Source organism: Crinia signifera, chromosome 19 (genome assembly GCF_055691185.1).
Source record: "Crinia signifera chromosome 19, ASM5569118v1, whole genome shotgun sequence".
Classification (NCBI taxonomy): Eukaryota; Metazoa; Chordata; class Amphibia; order Anura; family Myobatrachidae; genus Crinia; species Crinia signifera.
In genome coordinates this window covers 93,872,384-93,885,937 of record NC_139226.1, presented here as the reverse complement: position 1 = coordinate 93,885,937, position 13,554 = coordinate 93,872,384, and the positions used below count along the sequence as shown (strand labels likewise).

The following is a 13,554-nucleotide window of genomic DNA, read 5'->3' as shown; positions in this document are numbered from 1 at the left end:
CACCAGCATCCCAAAGGAGGGAATACCTCCCCCTGCCCCCCTTATCCTCCCTTCCTGCAGCCTAACCCCCCCTCCCCTAGCAGCCTAACCTTCCCAACTAGGACTTAACTCTCCTCGCTAATGCCTAACCATCCTCACTAGGTAGGAGTAGGGGCCCCACAGAGATATCAGTGTATGGGGTCCCAAGATTTCTAATGCCAGCCCTGATTGGGGTGGCAGTTGAGGTGACTCCCCTGTTTGAATTATGGCAGGGTTGCCGACCTTAAGATTCTCCTCTCCAGGAGAAGCCCGGAGAGGAGAGATTAAGCAGCCACTCAGGGGGCGGGGCTTGCGAGTGACATCACTAAGCCCCACCCCCATGCTGTTAAAGCAGCTAATTCACGGATCTCCGTGGAGGGGGCGGGGCTAAAATGACGCGATTGTGCCGTTTTAGCTCCGCCCCCTCCTCTGAGACCCGAGGATTGCGGCATTTTAATGCCGCGATCCGGGGGTCAGCGGGGGTCCCCCCTGAGTCCGGGAGGGTTGCCCACCCTTCCGGGGGGCCGGGAGGGGGACCCGATTTTCGGGAGACTGCCTGAAATTCCAGGAGGGACGGCAACCCTGAATTATGGTCTGTGCTGCAACCCCACCTGCAACCCCACCTCTGCATCTGCCACTGGCAAGGAAGTCCCAGAACAGAGCATTTAGTCCCTCCTGGAATTGTTCCAGTTGGGAGGTAACAATGTATCATGTTGTCACATCATGCTGTCGCTGGTTATACACATTGTTTAGTGTGTACCCAGCATAACAGAGTTGATTACTGTTTATATCACACCAAATGTTACTATTCCCAGTATCTGGAAGAAAATGTGATGTAACACTGGTATTACAGCATACATAGGGCTGGCTCAGTGGCGTAACTATAGCACCGCAGCCTCCGCGACCGCGAGGGGGCGCTATGCATGTGCGGGCGCCGGGGGCTGCAGTGCTATAGTTACGTTACACCCCGCCGCACCAACCCCCGCAAACCCCCCCATCCCCAGTCTTTAACTGTGTTCAGTATGCGCTGGTCCGGTCCCGGCTCCCTTCTTCTGCTGAGGACCACCACAAAATGGCCACCCCCATATAGCACACAGTTCTCTGAAACTGTCTGCTGTATGGGGGCGGACATTTTGTGGTGGTCCTCATAGCAGAAGAAGGGAGCCGGGACCAGCGCGTACTGAACCTAGGTAAGACTGCGGGGGTAGGTGCGGCGGGCGGAGGGGCGGGTGATTGGCTGGGCGCCCTCCCTTTAACGGCGGGGGGGGGGGGGGGGCGCCCAAAATGTAGTTACGCCACTGGGCTTGCTGTTATTGTGTGGCCAATATTTAATAGAATGCAGTACAATAAAGAAATCATTTGGATTTATCCTTTCCAGATGCTTTGTGCAGTCACATGCACCACACCACACACAGGAAGCCCAGGTCAGTATAACACGTTAGCACACTGATTACGGGTCGTCATGCGTTAGCTAATAATTAGTGAGGAGACAAGTCATATTCGTTATAAGAACTGAACATGCGAGTCTGATTCTATGCTCACCAGTAATGTGTTCCTGATTCCTGACATGGGATGCAGTTTAAATCCCGGCGTTCAAAATCCCGACGCCGGAATCCCGAACGCAGAAATCCCGACACTTTCTCCCCCCCCCCCCGTGGGTGTCCACGACACCCTCCGAGGGAGAATAAATTAGTGTGCCGAGCGTATCTAGGCACCGGGCCCGCTGCGTGGCGAGCACAGCGAGCCCGCAAGGGGGGGGGGGGGGGCGATCCACGTCCCCCCCTTGTCGGGATTTCGGCGTTCGGGATTCCGGCTTCAGGATTTTGAACGCCGGGATCCCGACCGCCGAATCCCCTGACATAAGTGCTAGGGTGCATTGCATTTGACTATAATCATTAATGTAAATGCCAAGTTAGTGATGCACATTTGTGGGGGTACAGTGGATATCTAGAGTGACACAGTTAATTGCTGATTGGTCATGCACATTGTGATTCAATATTGATACAGGAAGTCTGGGGCAGATGTATTAATCTGGGTGAAGTGATAAAGTGGAAGGTGATAACGCACCAGCCAATCAGCTCCTAACTGCCATGTCATAGGCTGGGTTTGACAAATGACAACACGGCAGCCAGTCAGCTCCTAGCTATCATTTGTCAAACCCAGCCTGTAACATGACAGTTAGGAGCTGATTGGCTGCTGTGTTATCACCTTCCACTTTATCACTTCACCAGGCGTCATACGTCTGCTGCTCTCTGTGAAGCAGTTTTGCTACTTATATTTCTGATGATTAACCAAAGTATTTACCTCCATAGTTAGGTTCTGTAGGTGATAAATATTCTGTAAACCTTGTGATGTGAAATATTCAATGCAGTTTGAACACCCCAGTCCTGTCAAAAAACTGCAGAAACAAACAAACAAGTTTGGAAAAAGTAGCAGAAACTCACAGGCAGACCAATGGTTTAATACAGAACATCAACATATCGCCATGGTTCTTAAACTCGGACCTCAGGACGACCCGCATCAGCTCACGTTTCCCAGGTAACCCGGCAAGTGCGCAGGTGTATTCATTATTCATAATTATTCCATTTGCTATTCTTTGAGGAGATCTGGAAAACATGTCCTGTTTGGGGTCCCTGAGAATCAAGTTTGAGAGCCTATGACCTAATGCAGGGGTTCTCAAACTCAGTCCTAAGGACCCCACACAGTTCACATTTTTCAGATCACCTGGCAGGTGCACAGGTGCATTCATTACTCATTGACACATTATTTAAAAGATCCACAAGTGGAGCCAATTATTTCACTTGTGATTCTGTTAGGAGACCTGCAAAATATGCACTGTGTGGGGTCCTGAGTACCCAGTTTGAGAACCTTTTGACCTAACCGACGGCCAGTGAGAGACTCCGCAGCAACCTCGTTGTGGTCTTGTAGAGTGCAGGAAATGAGAGAAAATACAGATGTATACTCCTACATCTGTGTTGCCGACCCTCCCGGAAATTCCAGGAGTCTCCCGAAAATCGGGTACCCCCTCCCGGCCCCCGGAAGGGTGGGCAACCCTCCCGGATTCAGGGGGACCCCCGCTGACCCCCGGATTGCGGCATTAAAATGCCGCAATCCTCGGGTCTCAGAGGAGGGGGCGGAGCTAAAACGGCTCAATCGCGTCATTTTAGCCCCGCCCCCTCCACGGAGATCACTGAATTCGCTGCTTTAACAACATGGGGGCAGGGCTTAGTGATGTCACTCGTAAGCCCCGACCCCTGAGCGGCTGCTGAAACTCTCCTCTCCGGGCTTCTCCCGGAGAGGAGAATCTTAAAGTCGGCAACCCTGTCCTACATCCAGCCCCAGTACGCCATGCAGAGTCCCACGGAACCTGGTGCACCAAGAGGGGCTGCTTGGTGCTACAATCTGCTATGTACAACACATATGTACATAGTTGGTTGCTATGGTAACACCATAATTGCCTATGCACCAGTCACCTGTAACAGGGAACATCCTGTAGTCTGACTATTCTGTAGATAAACCAACAGTTAGGGGGAATTATGAAGATGGGAGATCTATTTTACAGGGGATGTTGCTAATCTACTTATTTATTTAGCACCTTCTAGAAGATAATAGTATTTACAGTTATTGTGAAGATATACGATGTATGTAGCGGCATTGATGAGTTTCACTATATATTGAAAGTCACGTGTCATGGTGCAGAAAAAGTACTACTACTCTCAGCAAAGGAATTGGTTGCTATGGGTTACGTACAGTTCCCCAAGTTGGTGCAGGCCACTACCTATAATTATAAAGTGATCTGACAGAGATAGATGACAGCACTGGTTTAGAAAATACCTGCATGCGTGTATTGTTTGCCGTGTGCTTTCTCTACATTATTATTCTGATTGTTTATTTATATGGCGCCACAAGGGTTCTGCAGTGCCTAGCAGAATGTTATCCATACGTGGTTAGATTAGGGGGGTCACTGTACATCTCATTAGGACATAAGCTCAGCTGGCAATGCATCCGTTAGTCGTGCAGGCGCAAGCGTCACACAGGGAACTGGCTACGGAGGGAGAAGCTGATGTACCTGACAAGACTAGGGTCTGCGTTGTAGGGTGGCGGGGGAGTGCAGTGGGAACCGGATACCATCGTCTGGGAGGAGTGAGCGCCATTCATTTCCCCATTCGTTTGCATGGAGTGATTGTTCAGCATTCCAGAGCCTGGAAGCAGAGTAACATGACGATAATACACTTCTCCAATGTGCTGGATGTTGCAACTAGACAATTATATACAAACTATGATAATAATGACGCGATCGCATAAGGTGCTTTTTTGCCTTGGGAAAGAAATGGTAAACCGGCGCTTTCTGCCACGGAACTGTGGCCGCAATCCTCCATATACTTTAACGGCCGCATACACTCCGGGCTTCTGGGTCTGGTACACATGCCGCGACGGAGCCACGCGGGGGTATGCCATGCAGTGACAGAGCCACGCGGCTGTATGCCATGCAACATCGGAGCCACGAGGCTGTATGCCATGCAACATCGGAGCCACGAGGCTGTATGTCATGCAACGACGGAGCCACGAGGCTGTATGTCATGCAACGACGGAGCCACGAGGCTGTATGCCATGCAACGACAGAGCCACGAGGCTGTATGTCATGCAACGACGGAGCCACGAGGCTGTATGTCATGCAACGACGGAGCCACGAGGCTGTATGTCATGCAACGACGGAGCCACGAGGCTGTATGTCATGCAACGACGGAGCCACGAGGCTGTATGTCATGCAACGACGGAGCCACGAGGCTGTATGTCATGCAACGACGGAGCCACGCGGCTGTATGTCATGCAACGACGGAGCCACGAGGCTGTATGTCATGCAACGACGAAGCCACGCGGCTGTATGTCATGCAACGACGGAGCCACGCGGCTGTATGTCATGCAACGACGGAGCCACGCGGCTGTATGTCATGTAACGACGGAGCCACGCGGCTGTATGTCATGCAACGACGGAGCCACGAGGCTGTATGCCATGCAACGACGGAGCCACGAGGCTGTATGCCATGCAACGACGGAGCCACGAGGCTGTATGCCATGCAACGACGGAGCCACGAGGCTGTATGCCATGCAACGACGGAGCCACGAGGCTGTATGCCATGCAACGACGGAGCCACGAGGCTGTATGCCATGCAACGACGGAGCCACGAGGCTGTATGCCATGCAACGACGGAGCCACGAGGCTGTATGTCATGCAACGACGGAGCCACGAGGCTGTATGTCATGCAACGACGGAGCCACGCGGCTGTATGTCATGCAACGACGGAGCCACGCGGCTGTATGTCATGCAACGACGGAGCCACGCGGCTGTATGTCATGCAACGACGGAGCCACGCGGCTGTATGTCATGCAACGACGGAGCCACGCGGCTGTATGTCATGCAACGACGGAGCCACGAGGCTGTATGCCATGCAACGACGGAGCCACGAGGCTGTATGCCATGCAACGACGGAGCCACGAGGCTGTATGCCATGCAACGACGGAGCCACGAGGCTGTATGTCATGCAACGACGGAGCCACGAGGCTGTATGCCATGCAACGACGGAGCCACGAGGCTGTATGCCATGCAACGACGGAGCCACGCGGCTGTATGTCAAGCAACGACGGAGCCACGCGGCTGTATGTCATGCAACGACGGAGCCACGCGGCTGGTGGTGGTACACAATCACAAAATGGTCATAACATCTGGTTCCAGTTGAGAGTCAATAGGGCTATCCCAAAAGGTTGACATGCAATAGGTCAACAGGGTCAAAATATCGACACTCAACCAGTTGACAAGGTCAAAATGTTGACAAGAAAAAGTAAACAAAACAGGAAAAGGTTGACGTGTTTTTCCTGAGGTTTCTTTTTTAACCGGCTTGTTCATTATTATTATTGCATGGAGCATGACTTACTGCTATAGAACATCCTTATACCTAGAATACCTAGCTGGGAAGACATGGGGAACAGTTCTTACCCATAGGGATCATTCCCGAGGATGCATTTGCGCTGTGCTGGTTTGGCGGCCCCACCAACTGGTTGACGGACGGCAGTTTGTTGATCCCTGCGTGAACCTTATTCATAGGAGAGAGGCCTGGCCCGTAGGATGACTGAGACTGCAGGTGTGCGCTGTAAGACAGCATTATATTATTACTGGTGCTATTACTGCCTATGTCATCAGGGGAACAGGTGACGTATGCCATATTCCCATTTATCAATGTGATCAGGGGCGGTTGTGTTTCTGCAATTCTCTATAACCCAGTGATGTCACAGCTCCGCTCTGTAAGGGGCAGGTGGAGTTATAGATGGCGCCATGACTTACTGTCTCTGTAGAAGCTGCTGCTGTTGTTGTCTATATGAGTCCACTAACTGCTGCGGCACTAACTCAACCAGCTCCAGACTTTCCTTTATCTTCATTAAGATTTCAAAGTTCTCCCGACCTCGCACCTGAAGCAGAGACGGAACAGAAGTTATTCTCTAGCTAAATCATCGGGGAAGCTGCCATACTCCCTCTTTATGCAATGTAACAGGGAAAACATGTTAGACAAATCTGTATATGGGATGCATAAAGGGTAGAATAAAATGTAGAAGCAAAAGATCTTCACCCCCATTCTCTGCTCCTTCTGAGTTCCCTCAACAGCAGAGGGCGCTATAGGATCGTAAAGACTCACCACCCTGCAGGAATAGAGCCCAATCTTAGGAGTTTTCATTGAAGGGCTGAATGTGAACTGTGGTAAGTTACGTAAAAAACATTTGTATCACCACTTAGCACCTTTGCATCTCGTTGCGGCAGGTGAAATGAAGCCTACTCATCCCTTTAATAAACTTCTGTAAAACTACGTATAGGAGTTGTCTACACAAAAGGAAAATATTGGATGCGTGTAAGTATTATTAGACCTGACAATAAAGCAGATGCCAACAATTTTCCAAACTTTGTCCTCAGGACCCCTAACAGTTCAGGTTTTCTAGTTCACATGTGACTTTTTCTTAAATATGACAGTTCACAATGATTACATCTGTGCCCCAGATAAGAGATCTGAAAAACATGATTCGCCTAGGGACCGAGGTTTGAGAAGATTGAAGCTTTATAAAATAATTTCCTGAAGTTGTCTGCAGGTACAAAAAAAATCGACATGGTCAAAAGGTTGGCATAATAATGTTTGACACGTTTTATGGGGACTTTTATGTTTTTCCAATTTTTACTTGATTTACTATCCACGTGGGCTATGATTGGGCGAGCACAGCGGTAGTGGTACGAGGCACTTTCCTGAAGCCACACCTACCACATGGTTTTACTCTAGGGGTCCCAGAGATCTACCAACCCCCCCCCCCGGGACAGTTGCCTCATTCTCAGAAGTCATCACACCCTCTCTTGTTGTGGCCGCATGCTAGTCATCCACAGGAAATCTTGATGAACCTTTGTAATTTGAGAAGCTGACACACAGTATTTACTACACATGTAACATTCCTTTATTACTAACGTGTACATGTTTATTCAAAACAAATGAGTGGAATTACAAGTGTGGGCATATTGAGCTTTTACTGGTGCATGATAATAACTTCGATAAGAATCACGTTAAATAATTTTTTGCATTCTTTGTAATTTCACAGGTAGAATGCTAAGTAATAAATCATAAATCATTACTATCGTGACTAAACGTACGCCATTGACAAATGTATTCTGATGTTACTGCAGTTTTAACAGTATGTTAAATTTATACCACTCCTGTCTTGTTCTCTTGCCACTGTATAAATTATAAGCCCCGCCCCTCTGACCCTGCAAGGTCAGAGGCTGACCCCACCCCTTTACTTACCGGTACATAGTAGATCTCCTCTTCTCCGTGCCGTCTCTTCTTGATGTTTGTGCCCAGTGTTGGCACTCCCTGGGGGCTCTGCTTACAGGCTGCAGATAGAGGTGGGGATCCTTTAGTGACTCACAAATACAGATCAAGAGACAGACAAGACGCAATGGGACATGGGTGAAAAACCGCCGACAAAACACAAAATGGCAGGTTGACAAAGAAGAAAAAGTGTCTAAGACAGTTGTATATATTATGCCCCTTCCAGGAAATAGATGATAAAGCTGTGTTCTTGTGTAAGCTACAATGCTAATGAAGACAGGACACGTGACACAGATGCCCTTACTAAAAAAAGAAAAAAAATGAAACAAAACCTCAAAATAATAATAGATTTAAAATATACCACCTCCTACACACAGTAGAGGCAGCCTCTCCGGCTTATTATCTGCTTGGTGACTTCCGACTCACATGACTTCTGCGTCATCATACAGCTCATCCAATCAGAGGAGTATGTTCAAACTTATTTTGTTAAGCCTATAATCTCCAGCTGTATAAGTAAGGGGTGTGTAGGTGAGAGGCATGGAGAGGTCTGATGGCATGTGGAGATATCTGGGTCGTGTGGTGGCCTAACTGCATGTAAGGGCCATATTAGGGGGTGGGGGGGTTCTGATAAGCAAGTAAGGGTCATGTGGAGAGGATGTGGGAAGGTCAGATGGCATGTGGGAGGTACGAGAAGTGTGATATCTGGGTCACGTATAGGAATAATAGCATGTAAAGGGCATATAGGGGAAAGGTCTAATTGACCTTAGTGCATATGCGAGGACTTATGGCATGTGGGGAGTTCTGATAAACAAGTAAGGGTCATGTGGAGGATGTGGGAAGGTCAGATGGCATGTGGGGAGGTATGAGAGGTGTGATATCTTGATCACATGTGTAGGAATGATAGCATGTAAAGGGCATTATAAGGGGGGAATCTAATTGACATCCTGAGTGCAGGTGCGAGGACTGATGGCATGTGAGGAGTTCTGATAAGCAAGTAAGGGTCATGTGGAGAGGATGTGGGAAGGTCAGATGACATGTGGGGAGGTACGAGTGGTGTGATATCTGGGTCACATGTAGGAATGATAGAATGTAAAGGGCATATACAGTAGGGGAAGGGTCTAATGGCCATGCTGAGTGCATGTGCGGGGACTGATGGCATGTGGGGAGGTATTAGAGGTGTGTCTCTTTCTGGTATATGCAGATATTGTTTGGCACTTAGTCTATGGCTGCTTGGCCACCCTTCTATTATACAATAGCAATTTCATAATATCTACTTGTAGTACAGACATTGAGCAGTAGAGAGCATCAGAACAAACACACAGATGAAATGAAAACTTATACTTATCGTACACTCACTGCGCTTGTTGGCATTCACATTTTTCACCGCTGTTTCATTTAACGCCGCCTGTTCTCGGAAGTGGTCTTCATCGGCTTTCCTGTCTCTGCCCGGACAGGCACAGATCCGTCCTTCAAACGACCTTCTGCCCAATACTTGTCCGCTATAAAACAATGCAAATATTCACTTTACGTTACATTCCGTCCAAGCAATGAAGGGAACGGAGTAATAATCAGTGGAGGACACTCACTCTCTGGTCTCTAGAGTGATAATGATGAGGATGGGTCTCCTGTTCATCCCTCCCACACAGCTGCTGTTGCACATAAAGTTATACAGTATAGTGGTGAACTCCGTGCCGACCTGAAGGAAAAAAATTAAAACCTAAATTAACTAAAATCAACAACCAATAACTGATTGCAGTGCCCATGCAGCTAGGTCGATATTGACAAAAGGTGATTGTTGCAGGAATAATGCGGTGATTGGGACATTACCTGCGGAGGCTCGTATGGGACCATTACACTTTGTCTACCGGTAACTCCGTCGTCAACGTACTGTGACAGATTGTTTCCTTCTACGCGGATTAGGTGGCTGGCCGGCGCTGCCTGACCTAGAAATAGCAACGCAAATATTATAGAGAGTGGACTATGGAATCTATTTTTATACTAGAAGCCACTCAACGGACCAAATTTCTCCTTTGTGTGCTAAAAGATGTCATAACAGAAAGTGAAAGCAACTTTTTCATGGACACTGATCTGTTTCAAATTTGCTGGATATGGAGAGAGACAGAACTATGAAGACAGATTGGAGGAAAGAGCAGATAGGGACTAGAGGAGGGGTGGAGAGTTTGTGGGCTAAAAACTGTCACAGCTCTAAGTAATAGTACATCGCAGAAGCCGTCATTTTGACAGGCTTCTAACTAGTGTAGACAATAACAATGTCACCCTTGTTCTCACTGAGGTCTGATTAGATAGAAGAGCAGGGGTTTCATTTACTAAACCTTCTAAAAATGAAAAGAGATGATAAGAAGATGGGATGTTGCCCATAGCAACCAATCAGGTGCTGTCCATCTTTTCTCTATTGTATCCTTAAAAATGGTAGACAAAATCTGATTGGTTGCCATGGGCAACATCACCTCCTTTCGTTTTTAGTAAATTTACCCTTGAGTTCTGTGACAATAAATCGAAATGCAAATTTAGGGGGATAGGTCGACAGTGAATATGTTGACCCCATATGGTCGCCATGCAATATGTCGACGGGTACAAAAGGTCGACGTGGCCAAAGGTTATATTCCAAAAATGTTATATGTTCACCTTTGACCTACAGTAGCTAATTCATAGGCCCTGATATGATATTGAATGAATGTTATTTAGATCTGGTTATGTATTCTAAATTGCACTGTTCTCCCTCCCCACCTACCTTTTTCCCACCCCTCATTGAATTTTGTTTGTATGATATTGCAGCGGTTCCTGATTGGGACCCGCCTCTTCATGGTTACCGCCCTTTTTCTGTTTTCTTCTCTTTTCAAATTGTACCCTACTCTTGATTTCTTTTCTCCTCTTTCCCTCACAACTCTCTTCTATTGGCTGATTAAAATAACTGTAGATTACACTAAGCTCCTCTCCTAATCATGGCTCTGAAATTATTTTCTATCAGTGTTAATGGGCTTAATTTCCCTATGAAACGCACTGTAGTTTTTGGAGCCTGCAAATGAGAAAAAGCAGATATTGTTTTTCTTCAAGAGACCCCTCTTACTGGCTCAAACACCAAATAAAATGTAGACAATACTCCCAGACCTTTTTTTGCCTCAGCCGACTGCAAAGAAAATGGTTAGTTGCGGTCTTAATTCATTGTAATGTCCCTTTAATCCATTCTAAAACTGTAACCGATCCAGATGGGCGATATATTATGGCACAGGTTCTCAAACTCGGTCCTCAGGATCCCACACAGTGCATGTTTTGCAGGTCTCCTCACAGAATCACAAGCGAAATTAATAGCGCCACTTGCGGATCTTTTAAAATGTGTCAATGATCAATGAATGCACCTGTGCACCTGCCGGGTGACCTGAAAAAATGTGAACTGTGTAGGGTCCTGAGGACCGAATTTGAGAACCCCTGCCTTAAACAGTTGGATCTCTGTGACTCATGGCGATAATGACACTCATCGACTCGAGATTACACCCAGTAATACACCAGATATTGCCCCTGGAATCATTTGGGAAGTACCCAAGGCTCTTCGAGGTCACATAATGGTCAAAACCTCTATTATCCTCAGATTGAAAATCATAAAGGTCAGTTGAATACTCTTTGTTTCAAACAAGAACCCAAGCACCTTGGTTGGGGATTGTCCAATAACTCTTTCATCGGCAGCAGAATGGGGCTTTTATTGAGCACTGCTGAAGTAGAGTTCGGGGAAGTGACAGTTGCAGGTCGGATGCCTTGCAGCCACACAATACATTGCGTCTAGTCAGCGACCACCAGGGAGAGGGGAATCCCCCCTGGTTTAATATATGAAGCAATGCCAGCCAATGTAGCTTTGAATGAAACATATAATAACATGATATTTTTATTATTATTATTATTATTAATAACGGGATCTACAGTATGTTCTTTCTTTTATCATTAATGCCCTCTTAAAGTCAATGATTGGGTTGGTACTGTAGATAGGAATGTGGAATTACCATCATGCATCTGAGACATGACGAGACAGTTCCCGCTGGATAAGGCAGGGTGGATCGGTGCGGAGGTTTGGAAATCTGGCGTAAGGGCCCAAGAGCCGAATCTAGCTTGTGTGGTTCATGATTAATCACAAATTATGAAAGCTTCTACAGGTAATCAGCACCACCCACTCAGTGACTACAGTATGAGAGGCTGTGTACGCACATGCTATACAGGCAGGAGCCCAAACTACTCATATATACCATGCAAATAAGACAGACTCCGAGTCCAACATTGTGTCATTATACTCCCAACACTACAGAGTGGAAGGGAACAGATGCGCAGCGTTCATTTACTATAACAATAAGACATATTTACTAATTCTTGGAGAGACATAGTACCAGCCAATCAGCTCCACAAGGAAGCCATCTGCAATGTGCTCAATGAGCTACTGGGGACCGTGGACCACACAAGCACAGTGCCCATTGCCGGAAGTACATGTGCAGCCCATAGCCTATAGCGGGCTACCGTTATATTCAGAAGGCGGCTGCGAAGACTAATCTACGGAATTATTTGCATTCCAGAAATCGATAAATCGGGCAGCATCGCATCCCCCATAGAAATCTAAGGCCTCATTCACACCGGTTCGTTAAGTTGCACATATTCGAATCCTAGCGAGCAGGTAAACACAGAATTACCCCCCCTCCCCCCGCACCAGCGCGCCCACCCTGATTCTGCTCACTAGCATGCGAGCAGATGCGTTGGCATACACATTCACTTACGCACAGTGGATAAATTGTTAGATGGCGAGCAACCATCAAGTTATTTCTCTCCCGTTCAGCCGCGGGCAAACGGATGAACGGGAGAGAGATCATTCGAAGGTTACACAACATCTTATGATTTCTCCACTGTTCAGAAAAGAAAAGTCAGCCTGGACTGACTCTTCAAGCGTACACTTCCCTAATAATTCGGGCATGCGCTGGCGTCATGTGGCATCAGCCACCTATCCCAAGCAGGCATCCCTCACGCCTGTGTTCTCAGGGGTACACCCAGCATTTCTATGGGGTGCCCACCTTTTTGTGGACACACCCCCTGCCCTCCCATCCCGGTGAGTGTGAAACTCGCTGAAGGTGTTTGCTCCAGGGGGTTCACATATTCGCACATGCGCAAACCCCTAACATCGGACGGGGGAGCGGGGTCTGAATCCCGTTCCTAGTGTGGATGCAGAAGCCTGTGGGAATGAAGCAACCGCAGTAGTTGGACTCATTTCTTATTTACAAGTAAGTGGCCAAACCTTTAATAGACGCATTATCCTGGCCAGGTACAGAACCCAGTATAAGCTCTGCGATTGTGCCGGATGTCATTCCCGGCTGTACGTATCAGAGAACGCAGCAGAACATTCACACTTACCATCATTAAAGTCCCGTCCCAACTCATGGTTCGGGCAGCGCTTTACAACTTCTGTAACGTGTTCGGCTTTCTTATAGACTGGCATGGCCCGAATGACCGTGCCCGGCGGAGGTTGGCTGGATAATTTGATTTGTATGGGACACGTTTTGGCAATCTGGCAGTAGAGCTTCTTCAGCAGCGGAGAATACTGAAATAGAAATTGGACGGTCAGACAGCACAGGACACAAGTAGGAGGCTTAACAGCCTGATAAACTTACTTAATACAGAGCAATTCCTA

The 13,554-nt window shown here is 47.7% G+C and overlaps 1 protein-coding gene across 3 annotated transcripts in view; it reads right to left on the bottom strand.

Annotated features, from left to right (window-relative positions):
* TP73 (tumor protein p73) overlaps positions 1 to 13,554 on the bottom strand; it is a 137,171-nt gene that overhangs the window by 5,483 nt on the left and 118,134 nt on the right. For 2 of the 3 annotated variants that reach the window (XM_083162936.1, XM_083162938.1), the window contains 9 exons: positions 13,278 to 13,464; positions 9,705 to 9,820; positions 9,464 to 9,573; positions 9,228 to 9,376; positions 7,851 to 7,939; positions 6,359 to 6,483; positions 6,014 to 6,165; positions 4,088 to 4,220; positions 2,323 to 2,416 (listed from right to left, as the gene is read on the bottom strand). In XM_083162936.1, coding sequence (XP_083019062.1) covers positions 2,323 to 2,416; positions 4,088 to 4,220; positions 6,014 to 6,165; positions 6,359 to 6,483; positions 7,851 to 7,939; positions 9,228 to 9,376; positions 9,464 to 9,573; positions 9,705 to 9,820; positions 13,278 to 13,464 — 1,155 coding nt within the window. The remainder of the gene's footprint in view (positions 1 to 2,322; positions 2,417 to 4,087; positions 4,221 to 6,013; positions 6,166 to 6,358; positions 6,484 to 7,850; positions 7,940 to 9,227; positions 9,377 to 9,463; positions 9,574 to 9,704; positions 9,821 to 13,277; positions 13,465 to 13,554) is intronic. The other variant, XM_083162937.1, reaches the window with a different exon arrangement.